Below are 20,829 nucleotides of genomic sequence, written 5' to 3' on the forward strand. Positions count from 1 at the left end.
AAAAACTGTCAGTGTTTTATAGCTTTAGTTTTGTTTTGCTAGATGCCTAGTAAAACAAGGTGTCAGAATGCTCCAGTGATCCTAATCTTGTCCCTTTTTTCTCTTCTTGAGAAGAACAAGTTGGATGAACTCAACAAACGCTTTCATGTCAAAGGAACAGAAGGTAAGAGCCTGGTGCCTCAGTTCATAAAAGCTATTTTTGTTTTATATTGCAAGTTTCTTTGTGTCATTTATACCAGAGAAACTCCTGTTTTGGTTTAGGTAATGTATAGTAAAACATCTTTTCAAATAACTGTCAAAATAGCACATAGATATATATGAGATACATGGGCAGGATTAAGTGCTGCTTCCATTAGGGAGTGAACATGCACAGTGTCTTTTGTTGTAACTGGGACTAAAGTGTCATCCAAAGTGCTGAGTTTTAGTTCTTTCTTTTAATCACCTTTAGGATGCTTAATCTCTGCTGTGCAAGTGGAGAGTTGAGGCAAGGGGAGGGTGCATGAGGCAGTGCTCCATTCAACCACAAGCTATAAGTGGGGTAAAAAACAGAGACCACATCTGCAAACTGTATTTTACCAGTATTGTTCTGGCTTAGGTTTCACCAGGTCAGTGGTAAAAAGGATGGTACAGCTGCTTTAACAATCCCTGATTGGGTCTTTAATGCTTGGGTTTTAAGGTGCATGGTATCCACCGAAACATGGGATATGAAACAAATGCTCTGCTGGTTCAGGGATGCTTAGTCCATTTCTGTCCCTCATCAGCATTCAAGTCAATGTTACACCCAGGAGAAAGCATCCCCTGCTCTCCTGGACACTAGTTCTTGCACCCTCCCCGCTGTATGGCAGCACTGACTTCGTGTGGCTGCACTCTCAGCTGCATCGGGGCTGTGGTCCAGGTTAAAACCAGCAATAGGACCAGAGGGGAGGGGATGGGAACTGCATTTCTGAACAGTTATGCTGAGTGAAAGGCATGCCAAAGCAGAGCTTTACTTCTTACAGCCCTGATCCAGTTTAGACCACCCCGCTCACCAATTGTCCAAATTGGCAAATTCTGAAGCTTTAAGTTTAGACATGGACTTTTTGAGACACTTCATATTGCTCAGATGACTAAGGAGATTTTAGAAATTCTCTTGGGAAGCTGCTACTTCAATTTTTTTGCTGTGAACAGGCAATGCAGCTTATCTTTTAGTTTCTAGCGGTGAAACTATTCCTTTTCTTTGTGAGTTAAATTGCCTTTCTGCAGCTTTCATATTGTTAAACTTGAATATATTGTCCACTTAGTGAAGAGCTACTCCCTGCTGAGGCAATTTCTGGCATCAGGAAGAAACACTCTCATCATTGTCTCAACATCTTTATTTTCATTTAAGGTTTTGATGCTTCTTCCTTCAGTAGTATAAAAACTGTATTTTTGATGTATTTTAAGATACAAACATTTAAACCAATTTTACTTGCTCGTTTGTAAGTTAAGTGGAATGAAGTGGCCCTTATCTAAACAACAAAAAGTTCTGCTATGTGCAAGTTATTTTGTTGTATTTTATGACAGGCTGTGGCACCTGTTCATAAATCTTCCTGTGTTTAGTTGGTAATTCCTTTTTCCTGCATGGTGCACCACACATATTTAGCTGATGATGATACACACATGCAGAAGAAAAAGATGCTTCAGCTTCTCTTGAATAAAGCAAATTTGTCTTTGTCCCTAGACATGCCTTTTTCTACTTTTCATTCTTGTTTCCTACAAAAATATCCTCTATTTGGACTCAGGCACTAATAAACCATGTCCTTCCAGGTTAAATGCCTATCTGTGTACAATGTTAGGCTGCTTCCCTTGTTTCTTTGTTTTGATTTCCCAAAGCAAGCCAAGCCTATTTCCCAAACGGTTAATCAGAATCAACGAACTGTGCAGCACAATGCAAGATTAGCCAGGAAATTTATTTTTCTTCTCTCTCTTTCAAAGATATTTTTGTCTTTTTATAAGCAAGCTTGTCAGAGGTACCTAGTGACATTCAACCATATCGCCAAGACAGAAGAAAAGCAAGTTTTGCAGAGTTGAAGGTTGGGGTTTTTTTAGCTAAAGTTAGGAAGTTCTTTTTTTGTTTGTTTATTTTCTTTGATATAGCTGATAGAAAATAGCACATCAGTCTTCAGAACATCATCTGTATCAGCCAAGTGGAAAAAAATACTCTTTTAGTGAGTAACTACTTATGCCTCCCTTTTGAGAGGGATGTTACCATAGGAAGGAGAGAAAAAACATAAGAAGAAAGAGTGGCAGGATAGGATAGGGGCTGATGGAAACCTGCAAAAAAGTGCTTATTACCTCATGTGTGACTGAGATGTGGACACAAAGTTCTTGTGGAGTCTTCTGTGTTTGGAGAAACACCCTTTCTCCATGCTATGACCCCAACAAGCTTTCAAGTACAGAAGGGACTTTTAACCTCGGTGTGTTGTGAGCCTGGAATAGGGATCTCGGCCAAAGCTATTGAAGAACTGCTGCTCTCTCTATTACAGGATTTCCTTAGCAGTTATTCAGGGTCAGTATCCCATTAAGGAGCACTGTAAAATCAGCATGTGTTGGAGTTGGAAAGCCGACCCCTGGTTTTTTTCATCTTTAAGGTTTTCAGTAATAAATGCAAATGTAATTTCTTCTGATATGTAGAGAAGCATCTTCTGTATGGGCGCCCCGCAGTGCTGTACCGCACAAAATACAATATCTTGCATCACCATGACTTTGAAAGTGGCTACAGTGAAACATTCCTGATGCCTCTCTGGACATCCTACACTATTTCCAAACAGGTTAGTGCTATCTTTGTTCTTGGAAAAGTACTTAAAAAATCCTGGGGAAATCTGTTCTGTACCTGAACTTTTAAAGTCCTAAAATTCCCCTTCCATGGGTAAATTTTTGCACCAGAAATTACATCATATACCATTGTAAACAATGCCAAATGTGTTTGTTCAGGAGAAAATAATTTTAAAGCAGAAGGGACGTATATTTCTTTTCCTGTTTTCATTTTCTTTCTAAGTTTTGCTCAGTGGGGATTTGTTTTATTATGATGGAATAATCAGTGACTTCAGTTGAATTATTTCCCATGGTGATTGCTACCTGAAGGAGGGGCTCTGCAGCAGACACAGGAGCAGGATTTGGTTGTACAGCTGGGTGGTTTGTTTTACTCTACACAAGACCTTCCATGTAATCTGTTGACTATATAAAATAATCTTCTTTTAGCTATTGATGCTGGAATCACTTTTCTTGTCATTTCTATGTTCCTCAATGCAGGCAGAGGTATCAGGTGTTCCTGAGCACCTGGCCAGCTGTGTGAGGCCTGACCTCCGCATTTCTCCAGGAAACAGCCAGACCTGTGCAGCCTACAGAGGCGACAAACAGCTCTCCTATGGCTTCCTTTTTCCTCCTCGTAAGTTCAGCTAGCTTTGTAATACCTAGAGGTTTCGTAATTTTCTTTTTTTGTTAGGGAAAACCTTAGCTGTGAAACACACACTACCACCCCACTCACCCCTCCAGATATAAACAGACTAAGTGTTTTTTTGAGATTGTTGGGAAAGAATATATGTAGGAATGGTTTAATTTCCCCCTGCTACAGGGTGATTTCTTCCTCTGTGATGTCTCCTCCTCAGAGGAGCCACTCCGGCACCAGTGTCATGTATGGGCCCAATGGGATGGATACATTATTCTTGCTGCACTTTCTGAGGACCCAAGAGCCCAGTGCCACAAGCTGCTATCACGGTTGTGCTCCAGACTGGTGCCTGGCTTAGTTTAGTTCATAAAAATAAAAGGTGAATGAAGAATTGCACGGTGTAGGAGTACAAGCTATAAGGTAGTCATCAAAAGCTGGCCCTTTAAAGACTGCAGATAGATGCCAACTTATATGAACTGGGAATCTAGTCAGAGTTTTAAATTCAAACAGCAGTAAGATAAATGTATATTTAATTTATAAATCCAAATTAGAATCTCGCATACTGTTAAAATATCTACTGTCCTATAGAAATAAAGCTAGTAGAAAACCAATGTAATTGTGTGCCCTGGATTCTCCTGATGCAGTTACATTGGTTCCGTCTTCAAGCAATGATTCTCTAGGATTAGTAAATGTTCAAGGGACACAACTGTCTCACATTTATGAACTTCATTGCTCTGCTTTCCTTGCTCAGTGGCTGAAATATTTCTGATGGATTTTTGATATGGCATTACTGGTGCAAAGGCTTGCTCAGAGCTAGAAGACAATCCAATACTCCACTCTCTGGAAATTGTTTGCCTCTTTTGTAAAAGCCTGCAGAACAGCTCTCTGACTTTTAAGACTGCAAAAATAGATAAGCTAGAAAAATATTTTGAACTGATTGACAGTTGACGAAAAGATAATAGCCCTACTTCCATGTTCAGATGTCACATTATAGTCAAATTTTATGCATATACTGTGCACTTCTGAATATAGTATTCAGATTGTTGTTTAGATTACACTATTCCCTTTGGTTAATCTCTGAATCCATTTTCCAAAACATTTTTATATTATTTGAATTTCTGATATTTCATCTTACTAATATATTTCTGTTCTATTGTTTTCAGAATTAAGTTCCTCTGCAGAAGCAAAATACGATGCTTTTCTAATAACAAATATAATTCCAATGTATCCTGCCTTCAAAAGTAAGTGCCCTTTCCATGGCTTTACTTCTCTTTCCCAACATGTTTGGCTTTTTTGGTTTGTTTGGTTGGTTTTTAATATGTGTGTTGGACCATGGAATGAATTGATGGGAGAAGTTTAGAACATGAAGTTCAGTTACCTGTAGCCAGCAGATAATACCTGTGGGCACTTGTATAGTTCTAGGTATGGGCAGGCAAAATACCACAAGCAAGGCTTAAGTTTTAAGAAAGATTTATTTTCCTCAGTGCTGGGCTAAGATAAGAGCACTTTTTGCTTTGTGCCACAATAATTCAGTTTGTGCAAAACCATTCAGATTTTGCCTGTAGCCCAAGCTAGTGCAGAACATACTTAGGCAACATTGTTTTTACTTCTCAACTGGAGCCACCTGGGAGTGTGCACTTAGCATACTGTTGTAGTTCAGGGGCAAGTGATTATTTTTTGGTTTTCTATCTGTGCCCTTAGAGGGAGACCAAACATATTTATTACCTATAAAGAAAAAGGAAGAGGAAACCAATTCATGGAAAATGAGGAATGACTTAAACCTGGCTGAAACTTACAGTGCTGCAGGGTTATAGTATTAACGTTTCTTTTGTCTGCACATCCCTTCTGTCTCTAGTACTGCCAAGAGGTAGGAAAACCATCATACTATTCTGGTGGCATTTTTGGCTTGGCAGGAATTGAGAAGCCTTGGAAGAATCTCAAGAGCCTGTTCTTGTGAGATTTCCAATTCAGATTTTAGGCCAGAGAGGTTTGGATAAACATCAAAGCCTATGGGGAGGTTTTTTCTTTTTAACCAGAAGAGTGTTTTTAACTGAAAAGGCCTCTGAGTAGGACAAGTGGTGATGTTTGCTGGAAATTTGAGCAAAGGCACTTAACTGATTACAGAGTGCAAAATTATTGGGGATTTCCCACTCTCAAATCACTTCATAAAAGTGCTCTTTATGCTAATGTTAGTCTAAGCAAATTAGCTGAGATGCTAATCGCAGGAGAGCAACCCACCACTAGCAGCTCATTTTGTCTAGCAGCGTTCCTCTTCATCACAAGTGCGTGAAGAATTCCCTGAGAACAAGTGCTGGAACTGACATCGTTCTTGGGGAATTACGAACCACTACATGTGTGCAGGTTGCGATGCTAAGAGCTGATTATAAGCTTGTTATATGGAGCTTTTCCCACAACAAGGAAAATACGAGGTGGCAGTTTTATGCCATGCTGGCTTTGGTGGCAGTGCTGGCTGTAGAGGCACCCCCCCACATGCACACTTTGTTGTTTTTTTTAAATTCACTGTCTCATCCCATCCCCCCAGGCAAGAATACTGTATCTGTTTCCTATAGTGAGTCTGACTTAAGGAGCTGCAAGATAATGCCCCTGGGCTGGCAGTGCTGTCTTAACGTGGGCTGCAGTGGGAACCTGAGTGGGGAGCTGATTCAGCTGGAAAACTCAAGGGGGGAGAAAAAAGCTTTCTTTTGGGGGCTATTTTTATTGTTAAGGCTGATGTATTGGAGGAGCAAGGAGCTGGGGGAGTGGTACTGCCAAGTGGCCGCCGCAGCTGAGGCTCTTATTAGAGCATCAGCTCAAGCAAGGGAGTGCATGTGGCGCTGAGCAGCCTCAGGACAAGGCATACTGGGGGGGCTCGCTGAGGCTGGTGTTGACATCAGTGCCCATGAACCGTGAACTTGATGGTCTGAGCTGGTAGGACAAAAGTTAAACTTCTAGGGGTCGGAGATATTTTATTTGTTATTTTGTATTTGTCTGACACTTCTGTTAGTGTTAAAGTAAACGGAAAAAGAAGGAAAAGAATTATGTAACTGGAGATCCCAGTGTGTTTCCAGCCTCTGCAAGCATCTTGTTACCGTTGAGGAGGGCGTGGTGGGAGAAAGAATGCCATGCTCTTCCCAAAAGTTGCTGTAATGAAATGCCATGCCTCAATTTGGTCATCCTTGACAGCACTTAATTTAAAAGTTAGACATTTTGTAGCCAAGGAGAATTTAACTGGAAGACTATGACCTTTGTATTTCCCTTTCTTTTAAAATGTTTGGGTTTTGCTTTTAATCACAGTGCTGTTTCCTTTCTAGAATTAACCCACACACACAACTACAGCACCATTCCCTGTAACTAGATAAGAAAGACAAAGGAAGTGTTCACAGGGGCACCAAAAGCATGTGAATAGTTGTTTCTAGTGCTTGGTGAAGGAACAGCAGGCTGTCTGTGCAATGTCTATGGCAATGCCAGCCTGGGAGTGGTACTGTGTATTTCCTTTATCAGTGGTTGGGGTAAAAGAATCCATAGAGAACAAAGACATGTGAATAGGCTTTATTGACCAAACTGAATGAAGCTGCAGTAAATCTGTAATGCTTAGTGTTTGATTTCCCCTACAATCGCTTGAATGATGTCCACTGGGTTTTTATTTTGAGGGGGGAAAAAACATTGTTTATAATCTTGAAGTGTTTTGACTTAATCAAATTTTGGTGTATTTTATTTTTTGTTGCAATTTTTTTTTTTTTTTTATTTCCCCCCTCCTTCCCCACAGAGGTATGGAACTATTTCCAAAGGGTTTTGGTGAAGAGATATGCCACTGAACGAAATGGAGTCAATGTTATAAGTGGACCAATCTTTGACTATGACTATGATGGTTTACATGACACACCTGACAAAATAAAACAGTAAGAGTTGGGGGGGGTTGTTTGTTTTTTTTGTTTGTGGTTTTTTGTTTGTTTGTTTGTTTAACTGGTTTGCTGTTGCTTCTGTTAATGATGGCTTTATCTTAAATGAGTCATTATCTGCACATTATTTGGTTTTGGGGAGAAGATACAATTTTCCCGCTCATTCTAAAATTATTGTTCCTCAAGACTGAATGCCCCTGTAAGTAGTACAATGGTAAAAATGAGGAAATGGCAATTCAGCTGGTAACTGTTCACCTTGGCTTGGAAATTAAGTGTTCATTCATCCTTAAGATGAAGTTGAATTATGTTCCAAATAACCTGTTTTCTCTAAAATTGTCTAGAACTTAAGAGTTGACAACTGGACACCAGAGAAAACCATAGCAGTACTGTTGAGTTAGATACTCATGTGTTTTGTTAATTCAGTAATGCTTTCTGTCTATGCCCCTGAACTGAAGAAGCCTTTCAGCACCGGTGTGAGGTATTTCTGTAGCACAGAAGACATGAGTTAATTGAATGCTCATTTTCAGATAGCGTTTAGGAATCAAACACACTTCAGCAACATACATGTGGCCTCACACATAGCAAGGAAAGACCATGCTGTTTGTGTAACCTTCTTTCAAAAAAGTTTAATCATTTGTGGATAAATGCTTGCTTTATTTCCCCAGGTTTGTGGAAGGCAGTGCCATCCCTGTTCCTACTCATTACTATGCCATCATAACCAGCTGCTTAGATTTCACTCAGCCAGCTGACAAGTGCGATGGACCACTTTCCGTTCTCTCATACATCCTTCCCCACCGGCCTGACAATGATGAGAGCTGCAATGTAAGTTCTGCTGCACTACTGTAATCCTGTGGTAAATATATCCCTGGGACATGTGAAACCCCCTTACTATTGGCCACTAGTGCTCAACTGATATCTTGAATGAAAGGACAGGATAGTGAGTCTGTTAAGTGTCACCTCCAACTCATTAGACAAAAGCACTCCTCCATGATATCAAAGAAAATATGAAACTATTACTGCACCTAAATTGTCTGGAAGAACTGACATACAGTAGGTTGGAAGTAAACAACCTGTAAGCTTCTACCGTTTGGCAGACACTGTCAGTGTAACTTCAGAACAGAGCTGGGGGAGGTTGTGTGCATAGTCGTATTGTGCTGGCAGCCAGCCTGATGTTTTTATTGAGGTCTGTTTCCATATGCAGGTACAATACACTCTGTCTTCTGTGGCAGTCTGGGTGCATCTGATAGCACGATTACATCCAACCCACACAGTATTACAACTATATGCTAAAACCTGCCAAGGGCAGAATGCCAGTTTGTGCTCTTTCCAGATGTTCTTGATTCAAGGGAAAAGTGTGGGTTCTTATTAACAGAGATGACCAGACACCCTCCTGGTTCCTTTCCTATCTTCCTTTGGGATGCAAGATCCTGTAGTGTAAGGATCTTGGTGAAGTTCAAAGGCTTTGGTCTGGTCAGCTTCGCAGAAAGTAACGCACACTCGACAGCTGGTCGTGTGGCAGGAGAGCGGTCAGGTCCCCACGGGCTCTGATGCTCTGCAAGGACAGCAGTCCTCCCAGGCAGCTGTATTTAGGCTTGTCCTTCCGTCTGAACTTGTTCTCCCATTACACAACTGTGCGGATTCCTGCACACAGACGCTTCACTATAGGCTGCCAGGAGACCATTTCCTGAATGAACGCATTAATATTATGAATTTCGTATTGGCACAAAAAGTTAAGACTCCTGTTCCAGCTACAGGCAGAAACAGTCATTCCAACTCTGTACACAATTCACCTGGAACACTGTTTCTTTCTCATTCATCACACATCGCCTGCTTTCAGGTCCCTCTTTCTAAAACCATGCTTTTGGAGCAGTATCCCTCTCTTGCAGGTCTGGCTCCCCCTGTTTAGACTCTTAACTGCTTTGGGCAGAGATGTCTTCCACCAAAAGTCTCACAAAGTCCTACATACATTTTATCATGGTTTTTCTGCTTTCCTGTTAATTAAGATCCAGTTGGTGATCTGGAGGTTACTAAACTGGCAGTTATTAGTGCCTCTGCCCTTGTATCTCTGCCCATATGTACTTTTATGACAAAGTCAGGGTTTTTTCCCCTTCCTACATTTGCAGGTCATAGTCCTCTTAAACTGCTGTTTAGAATCAAACTATTTAGAATAATGGCCTCTTTTACTCTTCAATTTCTTATATTCCAACCCAGGCTTTTCTCTGTAGCTCATCCTATTTATGGTGATTGTGTTTACAGTTGTAGGAGGAACTTCAGCGCTACTATGAGGTCATAAGCAGATACTGGTCTATGCTTTTTAAATAGCAAAGAACCATTCTGAAAATGTAGCTCTTGAATGAGAATACAGTTAGGCAAAAGTCTGACATTCAAATACACTGTTAGTCTTACTTCTGCACATGGTGTTCCATTTTATTTGTTCAAAGAAGTGATTGTGTAAAACCTCAGATGCTTCATGGATGAAATGCATGGGGTAAGGCAAGAATTTTTCTTCAACCTCTCCACAGCTTGCTTTTAAGATCTGAAGAAATATTAGCTTTCCCCCCACTCCGCTCTTGTTGTGCACACTTTCTTTCTCTTCACACAGCTGTTGGAGAACACCACTACTCTTCTCATTTTAATTTGTTCCATTTCCAAACTGTGTTTATTCATGGTGAGGTTATACCCATTTATTCTTGTGTCAACATTTTTCTATGGCTTAAATAGCCCTTCACTAGGCTTCTTTGGGATTTACCCTAGTGATGATTTATGATGATTCTCAAGGCATATACTTTCCTCTATTCATGGGAGACCCAGGATTTTTTTGCTGCTTTTGTAAGAGAGGATGAGCATTTTAGTAGCCACCTTATGTATCTGTTCCAGTCTGGGCTGGGGTATTGCCTTTCTGCCTGCCTTTCTGCCTGCCTTTCTGCCTGCCTTTCTGCCTGCCTTTCTGCCTGCCTTTCTGCCTGCCTTTCTGCCTGCCTTTCTGCCTGCCTTTCTGCCTGCCTTTCTGCCTGCCTTTCTGCCTGCCTTTCTGCCTGCCTTTCTGCCTGCCTTTCTGCCTGCCTTTCTGCCTGCCTTTCTGCCTGCCTTTCTGCCTGCCTTTCTGCCTGCCTTTCTGCCTGCCTTTCTGCCTGCCTTTCTGCCTGCCTTTCTGCCTGCCTTTCTGCCTGCCTTTCTGCCTGCCTTTCTGCCTGCCTTTCTGCCTGCCTTTCTGCCTGCCTTTCTGCCTGCCTTTCTTTTTTAATCTGGAACATGAATGAGATAAAGTACTCCAGCTGAGATCTCAGTTTCTATTTACCTACATGTTTTCAACTGGTATTTTTTTCCTTCTAAGACTCACTGTACTATTGAGGTGAGACTAACCAGCACAGATGGAGAAAACTATCATTTAAAATGTAAATGTAATTTGTTTTTATGCAGTAATATAATATTATCTTAGCTGACCACTGTGTTTAATATCCTTGCTGCTGGACCTAAGGCTTCACAGGCCAGTTGAGGAATGGAAAAACTAAAACCTAGATATGGTGATTGATTTTCTGGGGTCCTGTAAATGCTGGTTTGCTGGACTTGGTTTAAACCAGCCTCGCAATCTTGTGATTTATTCATATTACAGAACTTTGCAAACTCTTAGGAGTCCTTCTTGTATTCAAAAAAGTGAGGTTTGTAGCAGTTGGACTTCCCTCTGAGCTCTAAAATGCACATTTCCTGCCCAGAAGGAAGGTCTGAAGACGACAAAAATGTCAGAGTGAGTGCATTTGCAGTAATGACACTCTTGAGGCCTGTTTGCAGACTAGCAACCTGATCAGCCAAGGGTGAGGGCTGAGGAGCGGGCTTCCTGTGGCCACGTGCTGCCAGGTGGCATTCCTGGAGCACAGCACTGCAGGTGAAGGCAAGGCATACTCCTTTCTTTTCCATCTTAATTTGCATCTTTCTTTTCATGTTCCAGACCTGGTCTGGGGCCTCGGGTTGCTAGTGACATGGAGAACAAAGTCAGTTTAGAGCTGAAAATGTCCAAAACAGACAAATACTGACTGGGTCATGGATGTTTTCTTTAGAGCAGCCAGCTATGGTCTAGCTGGTACTTCGTGTCCTCTCTGTGCAAACGATCAGGCTCACCCTCGTGGCCTCTGGAGGGTGACCCACTGTGTGGTCTGTGGCACATCTACAGTGTTGGGTAGGCTCTGGCGTTGCTGAAGCTTCGTTTCGATTGGTGAGAGGATCACTTTGTAGGAAGACCTCACCGAGACAGTCAGGAAAAGGCTCATTTTCCAGAGTAAGCCCAGAAACAGATTGTGATCATCAAGGTTTCCAGGTCACACTCCTGGAGTCCAAATGCCCAGAGGTACAACCCTCCCTTCCTAACGTGCTTCCCCAGCACTGGTGTAGACGTGCCAGCCAGAGAGGCCAAAGGGGGAAAAGTCCTGTTTGCTCTGTCCTTTTCCCACGTCTGCTCTCCCACTGTGCAGTCCTTGGGGCTGGCTGCAATGCTCATGGGACATGTTGCTGGGCTGGTTAACACGCTCGAACAGCCAGTAACTGCAGTGTTTTGCAGGGCTGATTTTCTGATGTGTGATTGAGTGACACTAGTTTGTAGATGGCTGCAACATGTATCGGAGCTGGGATAAAGCATGTAGCAGGAACAGTCCCCTAAGAGAGATTACACCCATGCGACCTGACCTCGATCACTCTTGCAGCATCACCTTCCTGATTTTTTTTTTTTTTTTTTTCCCATATTGGGAAATGTTTAGTGAAAGTCTTTTTTCTATAAGTGAACAATATGTATGTTCCAACAACAGGATTTTACAGGTACCAACATAAACCATAGTCCCAACTGTGTAATGAATCATAATGGTCTCCTAAGAGTAAAGTGGAAAGATTAAAATAATACTGTGTTAGGTGGGGTGCTGGTCAGATTAAAATAATGTGTAAGCATTCAGAGCTAAGCAGCCTGGAGTTTGGGCTTTGGTAATACACAACTGATTAATGTGGAGCTCTTTCTGTGAGATAAATTATGTAGTGACCACTGGATCTTAGCAATGGCAGTTCTTCTAGAACACCTGCAACATGAGGCCAGCTTTTCCTAGATGACTATGCTCATTGCCTCAACCCTGTCCTAATATGGGTCCAAAATAAAACTGTAGGGATCATCTTGCATGTTAAGTTTCTAATCTGTTTTCTTGGGAGTTGTTTACCTTAGCTGTTCTTAGGGCACAGAGATTCTTCAAATGGACCCAATGTTTAGAAAAGTTGTGTTTGCTTTTGGAGCTGACTTTTGACATGGCATGTTATAAAACTTTTTTTTTCTTACGTTTCAGAGCTTGGAAGATGAATCAAAGTGGGTTGAAGATCTTCTTAAGATGCACACTGCACGTGTGCGTGACATCGAGCAGCTCACAAGCTTGGACTTCTTCCGAAAGACCAGTCGCAGCTACACAGAAATCCTCTCCCTAAAGACATACCTGCATACGTTTGAAAGTGAAATTTAGCTTTCTAACCTTACTCAGTGCATCCTTTTATCAACTGGTGTATATTTTTATATTGTTTTTATATTTATTAATTTGAAACCAGGACATTAAAAATATTAGTATTTTAATCCTGTATCAAATCTTAAATATTAAACCCTTGTGTCATTTGTTTTGTTTCTCTAATGTTTAATATAGGTATGTCTCTTGGTTTATTTAGTAGCGCTTGTAATACTGCAGCTTGAGTCCTTACTCAGAGCTTTTAAATGGTGCTGCAGGATTTGATATGTGCATCAAGGAAATACTAATTTCCCATGCTCCTTTACCACACTTGTAGTCCTGTACTGTGTATCAAAATACTGAACATGTAAAATTACATTCATTTACTGTTAACTATATGACAGACATATTTAAACCCTATAGACAAATAGCAACTTAAATATAATAAACCACACGTTCAGTTTTTTTTAATGTGTTCTGATTTCCTTTTACAGGGATATTCAGAGGGACTTGCGGGCAGCTGAGTGCTGCCAGATCTCTCTTATTCACCAGGCAGAACCCTCTCAAGAGCTTAGGTTTGCTGGTAAGAGGACTGCCAGGAGCCCAGGTGTCCTGCTCTGGTACTCAGCAGTGAGACCCTAAAGCAGATACCCACAGTAGTGATTACTGGTTAGGTTGTGCCTTAGGGGCATAGCTGGGAGAGGAGGTTTGTCAGTGTCATAAGCTACCAGCGGTACTCCTTGCTGAGGCCACTTGGCCCTGCTCTGGAGCTGTGGGGAGGATGCAAGGTGACAACATCTGCTATCACTAGTCGGGCTGTGTTACATCCCTTTTCCACCGATGCTGCTCTGGGCTGTTCCTGGGAATACCTGCCCCAATGTCCTTTGCTTTGCCTTTGAGGGGAAATGAGATAAGGCAGATGCTGAAGGAAGTGACATTGCTAAACACCCAACAGTGGGCTTTTAGCTGGGAGGAGAAAATCTCATCTTTGTTGTCTTGTTCTAGTGGCCAGAATCTGCGGAGTTTTCCCCTAATCTGAGTCTGAGGCTTAATGCCAGACGTTATTCTGAAAGGAACCCCCTTGGCCTGATTGCACCTGTGTAACTTCTGGTACTGTGAAGCCCATACAGTGCACATGATTTACAGCCATCACCTACCTGGTCAAGTGAGTCAAGTCTGTTGGTTACTGCTGTACAGTCACAGTCTCATAATCCTGGCAAGTCCCTACAAGTGACACTGATGCCACAGTCGCAGGCCAATGGAAGAGGCGCTGTTGTATACTGGTATCTAGATAATGGCCTGATTTGGTTTGTACAGTTTTTACAGAAGGCATATGGTATGGACCATTAGCGTTAGTGTAGTTAGGTGATGTAAAAGATAAATTATTGTTCAGAATGCCTCTTGAGGCTGAACTCGCTAGTGGCATTACTACAAACCTGTTGTTTGGGGTTACAGATTGCCCTCCCCCTACCAAAGTGGTTTGTGTCTGTTTTCTCTTTGAGGATTGCAAATGGTGGAGGGAAGTGGGGAGGGCTGGAAAGGATCTCGGCCATGTACATAGACAAGTAGCCAGGTCTCCTAAGTAAAACTAATCTGGCAGAATTTAGCAACTTGCATCCCTGTAGCGTCCATCTAAGAGAAAGTAGTAAACCAGAATAAATCATGTTGGCACTGATGACAAAGTTCTTGTGACCAGTAGACAAAATTTTATTATTCTAGGTGCCAAATTCTGTTTAGATTAGAAGAGAACAAAATTTGGATGCTTTAAAATCCCCCCAAAATGTTTGGATGGAAATGCTAGTAACTGCACAAAGCTCTGGGAAACATCCTATTCTTGCAACTTAAAATTTGTCTCTTGTGGTTGTCTGGTAGCACAGAAATATTTTTCTGTAAGCTTTTGGCAGGGCTTCCTGCCATGATAAACTTTACATTCTTACATGTGCTACAAAGGGTATTTCCTCTGGATTTAAAACAGTTTTCAGTTAAGACCCTAATTCCTTCAACACTAGCTTTAGGGATGAATTAATGTGGTTGTTCATAAACTAAACTTGAGACCACCACTACTGTTTTGCTTTGACATTCATCTGTTGGTTTGTTTGTTTGTTTTAATTAAATGTAACAAATGATGTAATTATTTTATTTTCTCCCAAAATAACATGACATTTATACCAAAGGAACATTTAAGCTCTGAAAGATACTCTTCTTGTGTTTAGAGAAGTTTGCTTTCAAAATACAGTTAGTGATGACTGTTGGGTGAGATGGTTTAACTCTCTGTTTCACTAAAGAATGTTGGTTAGTGTGTAGGGAAGTATGATTTTTTTACTCAGTTGCTTACTGTGAGAGTAAATACTAGTAAGCTACTTCTACTTCTCTTCAGCCCTTGGCCCTGTGCTCTTGTATGGTTTTGCTGTTTTATTTTACCATGTTGGCAGAAGTAGCTGTGCTGGGGAATGTTTTTGGTGACTTCTGTAAATTGCATGAGGGTTTTTTCCTGTTGAAAGATGCCCTATTGACACAAAAGCTCCAGCGCTAAGTGAAAGCCTTGCAAATCCCTCTAAGCAACATGAGCTCTGCAGGAACAACAGACATTTTAAAGGAAATTTGTAATTTCCCTTTGGTGCTCATCAGAGTGAGTGTTAGCTTAGGCCAGCATGTAGGAAGGAACCCTTCTGCTTTCCATTCCTGTTAGACCATTTTGAAAGTACCACTTGCTTCTGTTACATGTTTCCTTTTTTTTTCTGTATTTCTCTGGCTTCTGCAAGAGGTCCATTGAGGAGAACAAGGACTGAATTTTTCTGTTGAGCAAACACAAGTTTTGAGGGTTTGGGTAATTATTGTTTGCAATTGGTGATGTAAATTTGAAGTATGTTTAATGAGTTAGAGGCAGTTCAGTTGAGCAATTGTCAAGGCAACAAAAGCTGTAGGTGTCCTGCACGCCTAATGAAGTCCTTTTGCTCTGGGAAAAATCCTCTAGAGGTAGTTATGCAACTGGGATATCATTGCTACAGAAAACTGTTACTTTTTTTAACCCCTTTTTCACAGTCACATATCCTTAATATATAAGCATGGAAGGCAGGTCAAGTAACCAAACCAACAGCATAGTTATGATGGCAAAATTATAGCAAAAGTCACCACCCTATACTGGTAGTACTGGCATACTTAATTATTACTGATTATATTCTGTCCTGGTCAGCTAACAGCTTGATTAGATTGATACTTTCTGCTTGCTGCTACTTCCCTGTTCCTTGTTTCCAGCCTTTAGCCCCTTTACGGTGTTAGGTGCAGCATTCAACAGTTTGCGCGCTTGCCCGGACACTGGTACTGTTTTGGTAACATCAGATCAGTTTGCACTGTGTTATAAAGCACTTTCAGCTCCAGATGAGCAACAGGATCAAAAAATATAATTGTCAGGTCTGTGCTGTCTTGTGAAGGTTTTCCAGTATTCACAGGGAAATTGTGAAGAGTAGATTTAAATCCCTATGTTTAATTAGGTTGGTCTTGCTTTGTTCCTGGAGGCTGCTCCAAAACAATTCTGCCATAGTCCCCAGCTTCTCAGTGCTTTATATGCAAACAGTCAGCTGATTGTGCAAAGATTTTAACGAATGGAAACATGAATTTCTTGTAGGAGAGGCAAGAAAACAAAAGCAGTGGTAAGGAGGTAAGAGAGGAAGTTTCCTACTTCAGGAGACAGAACAGGTTGAAGGTCTAGAAGATGCTGCCAGAAGGGAACTGGGGCTGGAGAAGATTTATTTGGCAGGTTTGTGAAGTCCCTGATCCCCCTGCATCTGGCTTCTTCCGATAGATCAGTCCTTCATGTACAACAGATGAAATAGCTCCTTAATTCCTGCACAGAGCCAGGAAGCAGAAAACTCAGGAAATTTGGAGGAGTTCCCTCTGAAGGTGTTGCTAGCTGCAGGAGCAGTGTGAACTCTGGAAGTGCTGCAGCCTGTACAGTGAGAACTGAGTGCTGGAGCTGACTTGGAAAAGATACATTTCTAGCAGCTGGAGCCGACATTCTAGCAGTCCTTCCCTTCAGTCTCACGGCCACTTCAAACATCTTTAATTAACTTTAAATTTGCACTACAGAGATATGCAGCTTACCTCGGCTGTTCTCTGCAGGAGACAGAGGAGATACTGCTTGTGGTGCAATTGAGAAAATTCCCACCCAGCCACTTTTTTTTATTATTTATTTATTTATTTAAACTGCAAGCCCGCTACCCACAGGGGGCAAAAGCACTTGCTCTTGCTTGTAAGGGAGATGGGAGAAAACCAGGCTTTCCCAGAGCAAAGGATTGCGTGGGTGTTGCGGACCTGCCACCTCCCCTCCACTCTGGTACGGTGCTCATCCAACAAGTTTGCTGTTCTGGCACAAAGAGACAAATGAAACTTCTCAGCCTTCCTGGGAGGTGGCTGTTATCACAGGTATGGATGAAATTGTGGTATAGAGAGGTTAAACATTATGTTTAAGGACATGGATGCAGTAAGACGAGTAAAGGTGCTCACAGAACTCCTGCATTGGGTTTAATATGTGATATTTTAAAATAATTTCTGATAGTGCTTCCACTATACAGAGTAAGTTTTCTAAAGTAGAAACCTCAGAATTGTGTGGCTGCAATAAAATTTTAATAGAGGGCTATAGAAACAAAACGCCCTTTGGGGGTAGTAGATCATGCTGAATTAGTTTTCTATCAATCCCATCCATCAAAATGGTTGTGACAGGCCTGGTTCCTTACCAGTCTTCCCTTTTCTCCAGAGGGATGCTACGGTATCTGTCTGTCTATCCTGTCTGTAGTCCTAGTCCAGCTCAGTTTTGTGACTAGTTTCCATTTCCCTTGCTGCAGTCCCAGACAACTGTTGCACTTGACCCGAGACACACCGTACAGTCATGGTAATACAAGTATACTCTGATCAGGTTAGACCAGCCAGCAAATGATTAGTACTGTGTTCACTGTACATCTTCCAAGTGGGGCCATATGTGTTTGAAATGTTTAAAGTTCAGCCCTTGTTCAAGACAGGAGGAAAAAAAGGCATTTTAAACATTGTGGAAAAATACCTAATCTTGTTTCTTTGCACTTGTTGTGTAAATAAAAGATAAGAGCAGTATTTCCAAGGTGACTGCAAACAGCCCATTACTACAGAGTACAAGCTAACATTTACTAAAATGTATGTTGACATAAAAAGCAGCATTGCCGCAGTCGGCTGCAGTAAACAAAACCACAAGTTTCTTTGCCTTTACAAGTCAAAAGTTTGGGATGTAACCCACTCAAACAAAAAATCCCTGCCCTGCTATAGCATCCACAGTATGTGCACAGTTGTTCTGGAGCCTTACCTTACCTGTTCTTTTCTAAATACGGTAGGGAAAGGCAGATGGATGTCACCCTGGTTTCATCTGCAGGTTTCACCGCGGAGAGATCAGCAGGCAAAGAAGTTATAGCACTTCGGTAACTGATTGACCTTAAAACTGGAATTTACTAGAAAAGAGGTGGGATTATTTGTCATCATAAACCCTTAACGGAAAAGGATGAAATCCCAGAAAAACATCCCCTGAAGAGGAAGTTTTCTGTTTCCTGACTGTGTGCAGAATGTTGGGAGTTATTTCATCTGTTCTGTGTGAAGGCCTGAACTATCAGAAGAGGCTGGATGCAGAGGGAACAGGGACTTCATAAACCTGCCAAATAATTCTGCTCCATTTCTCTTCTGGCAGCATCTTCTGGACCTTCAACCTGTCCAGCCTTTTCTGTCTCCTGAAGTGAGAAACTTTCTCTCTTATCTCCTTATCACAGTTTTTGTTTTTGTTTTTTTTTTCCTTCTTTCTGGCTTCCCTGTTTTATTTCAGCTTTGATCTGGTCATCATCTGCAAATACCTTTAGTGTCAGCCTAGCTGGCACAATTTCTGTGCACATACATATCTCTACAGGGTGCACAGCCACCTGCTCTTTCAATGCTGAGCTCTGTCAGGTCTTACACACTCCTCCTGCAGAATAGAAGATGTGGAAGATCCTGATACGTTCCTAGTTTCTTCTCTAGTACAGTTAAAGCCCCAGGGCCAGTTTTTTTCAGGTAAAAACCCTCTTCAGAGAATTTAAGGTGGTGACCTTTACCTATATGTATGGCTTTGTATGGATGCATTTAATGTCACTGAGGGTAGGACGTCAAAGATCTGATGAATCAACCAGAAATTCTCCATACAAGCCATGGCTGACTAGACCATTACTAACAACTGAGAAAATTAACTATCAGTAATGTATTTTCTCCTCTGGGACTGGAAAGTTCAGACTCAATCCAGGCACATCAGAGGTCAGTATCTTTCTCAGCATTGATTTCAGTGGGGAGAGTGGGAGGCCACGTCCTCTGCCCATCTATCCATTCTCATCTAACAAAGTCCCTAGGACTTGGTGATTGCTGTGATTTCACCTGCTCTCTTCCTGCTGCACATTGTAATTTATACTTTTAGTCTTTTCCATGTTTCTAGCCGGTTGTTGGGATGTGTTTTGGGGTGCATGGGCATGATGTGCTGGAACAACAGCAATTGTGCACTCCTCTTCCTCCTGTATTGTACAACCACATGAACAGCTGTAACTACCCACCTCACTTAGATGCTCATCTGCCTTGACCACCACTGCCTCCCCATGCCCAAGGCTCCATGGCTGAACTCAGGGTCTGTAGTTCGATTACTGGCCACATCTGCAGAGTCTAGTGAAAAAGACAGTAGGAACAAGGTCACAGATGATGTGTTACCTTCTGGACAGCTGTATCTAAGTTGTGTGGGCTGCAGCCTGGTCAAATATTGCCAGTCTTTTCCCATGTGAGAAAAATTGAATCCCCAAACATTATTCCCTAGCAAAAACTCCTTTAATTTCAAAGGTTCTCCTTACTGGTAACACCAGAAGAAACACTGCTGCTTTAGGAATCTTAACACCTGACATTTTAATAATCATTATTTTATGGCAGTAGAGAAAAAGAAGTTTGCAGAAAAATACTTCCTTTTATTTCTGTGTTTTGTAGGAGACAAAAGCCATTACATGTAGTGTGCTCAGCTGGCCTAGCAGGCGCCCAGTCTGAGCTAAGGATGCATCTCCATGGCTTTCATCTTCCATGTCTCATAATCTATTTCTAGCCTTTCTCAAAAGGTTTCCATGTGCATTCATGAAACCTGGGAGCCCTCCTGTGGTCAAAATCATGAGCTATTATTCTGGTTGTTACCCCAAATCTGATGTAATCAATCCAGTTTTAAACTTTATCCTTGGAGTGTTCATTGATAAAAGTTTCAATCAATTAAAAAAAAAAAAAAGTTTAGATAGTTTCTGGGGTCTCTGGGGTGGTGATCACATTCACCTCACTCTTCTTGGCCATTATTTGATGCTGTCCACATCTCTTTTTCAAGGTCAGGGCACTGCCTGGCAATCTGCCCTCATCTTTCTTACCTCCATACCCTTCCCCCCTCTTTGCTGTCCTTCATAGGCTGCTGGACTGCTCTGATCTAGCCAGATTCTCACCACCAGTCTGTCTAAGGACCATTCAGTTCTGGATTAAATAATGTAATTAACATAAATTCTATGTTTACTGTCTCATTGTCTTCCAAGTTGGAGAGGTATGTGATTCAGAGAGCTTTGATGTGCTTAATTTTAATGTTGTACTGTAGTTGGAGAAAAGGTTTTATGTTTCCTCGGGGACCTAATTTTGTTGTCTATGTCCAGCCCCATAGGAAAATTCTGTTTCCACATGGGCTTTTTGACAGTGTTTCATTGTACACAAGAAGCAAAACTGTCAGTTATCTGGAGCAGATTTGAGGGAGTAGGAAAGGATGAGGAGAAAATGAGGAATGGCAAGAAGAGTAATAGCTGCTTTGCTTTTGCCTTTAATGAGGCTGATGCTGTATGCTTCTTCCCTGATGTATAACTAAAGAGGGGGACAGCCACACAGTTGTGCTATCTAACAGCCATGACAGCCATGGCTGTTTATGGCCTGCATTGCAGATTGCAGGATGGTCTCTGTTGGATGTGTTGGATTTGCTACACAGAGGACTGGCAGAAGTCTGAGGTCCTCAGCTCTTCCCAGTACC

General features: G+C 41.7%; 1 protein-coding gene across 6 annotated transcripts in view; it reads left to right on the forward strand.

Moving 5' to 3' along the window:
- ENPP2 (ectonucleotide pyrophosphatase/phosphodiesterase 2) overlaps positions 1-13,232 on the forward strand; it is a 77,068-nt gene extending 63,836 nt beyond the window's left edge. For 5 of the 6 annotated variants that reach the window (XM_027798549.2, XM_027798550.2, XM_027798551.2 and 2 more), the window contains 7 exons: positions 112-163; positions 2,653-2,789; positions 3,271-3,406; positions 4,570-4,647; positions 7,173-7,305; positions 7,971-8,127; positions 12,621-13,232. In XM_027798549.2, the coding sequence (XP_027654350.1) occupies positions 112-163; positions 2,653-2,789; positions 3,271-3,406; positions 4,570-4,647; positions 7,173-7,305; positions 7,971-8,127; positions 12,621-12,791 (864 nt within the window). In that variant the 3' untranslated portion in view covers positions 12,792-13,232. The remainder of the gene's footprint in view (positions 1-111; positions 164-2,652; positions 2,790-3,270; positions 3,407-4,569; positions 4,648-7,172; positions 7,306-7,970; positions 8,128-12,620) is intronic. The other variant, XM_005434427.3, reaches the window with a different exon arrangement.
- The last annotated feature ends 7,597 nt before the right edge of the window (positions 13,233-20,829 follow it).

The sequence above is a fragment of the Falco cherrug genome, chromosome 3 (genome assembly GCF_023634085.1).
Source record: "Falco cherrug isolate bFalChe1 chromosome 3, bFalChe1.pri, whole genome shotgun sequence".
NCBI lineage: Eukaryota > Metazoa > Chordata > Aves > Falconiformes > Falconidae > Falco > Falco cherrug.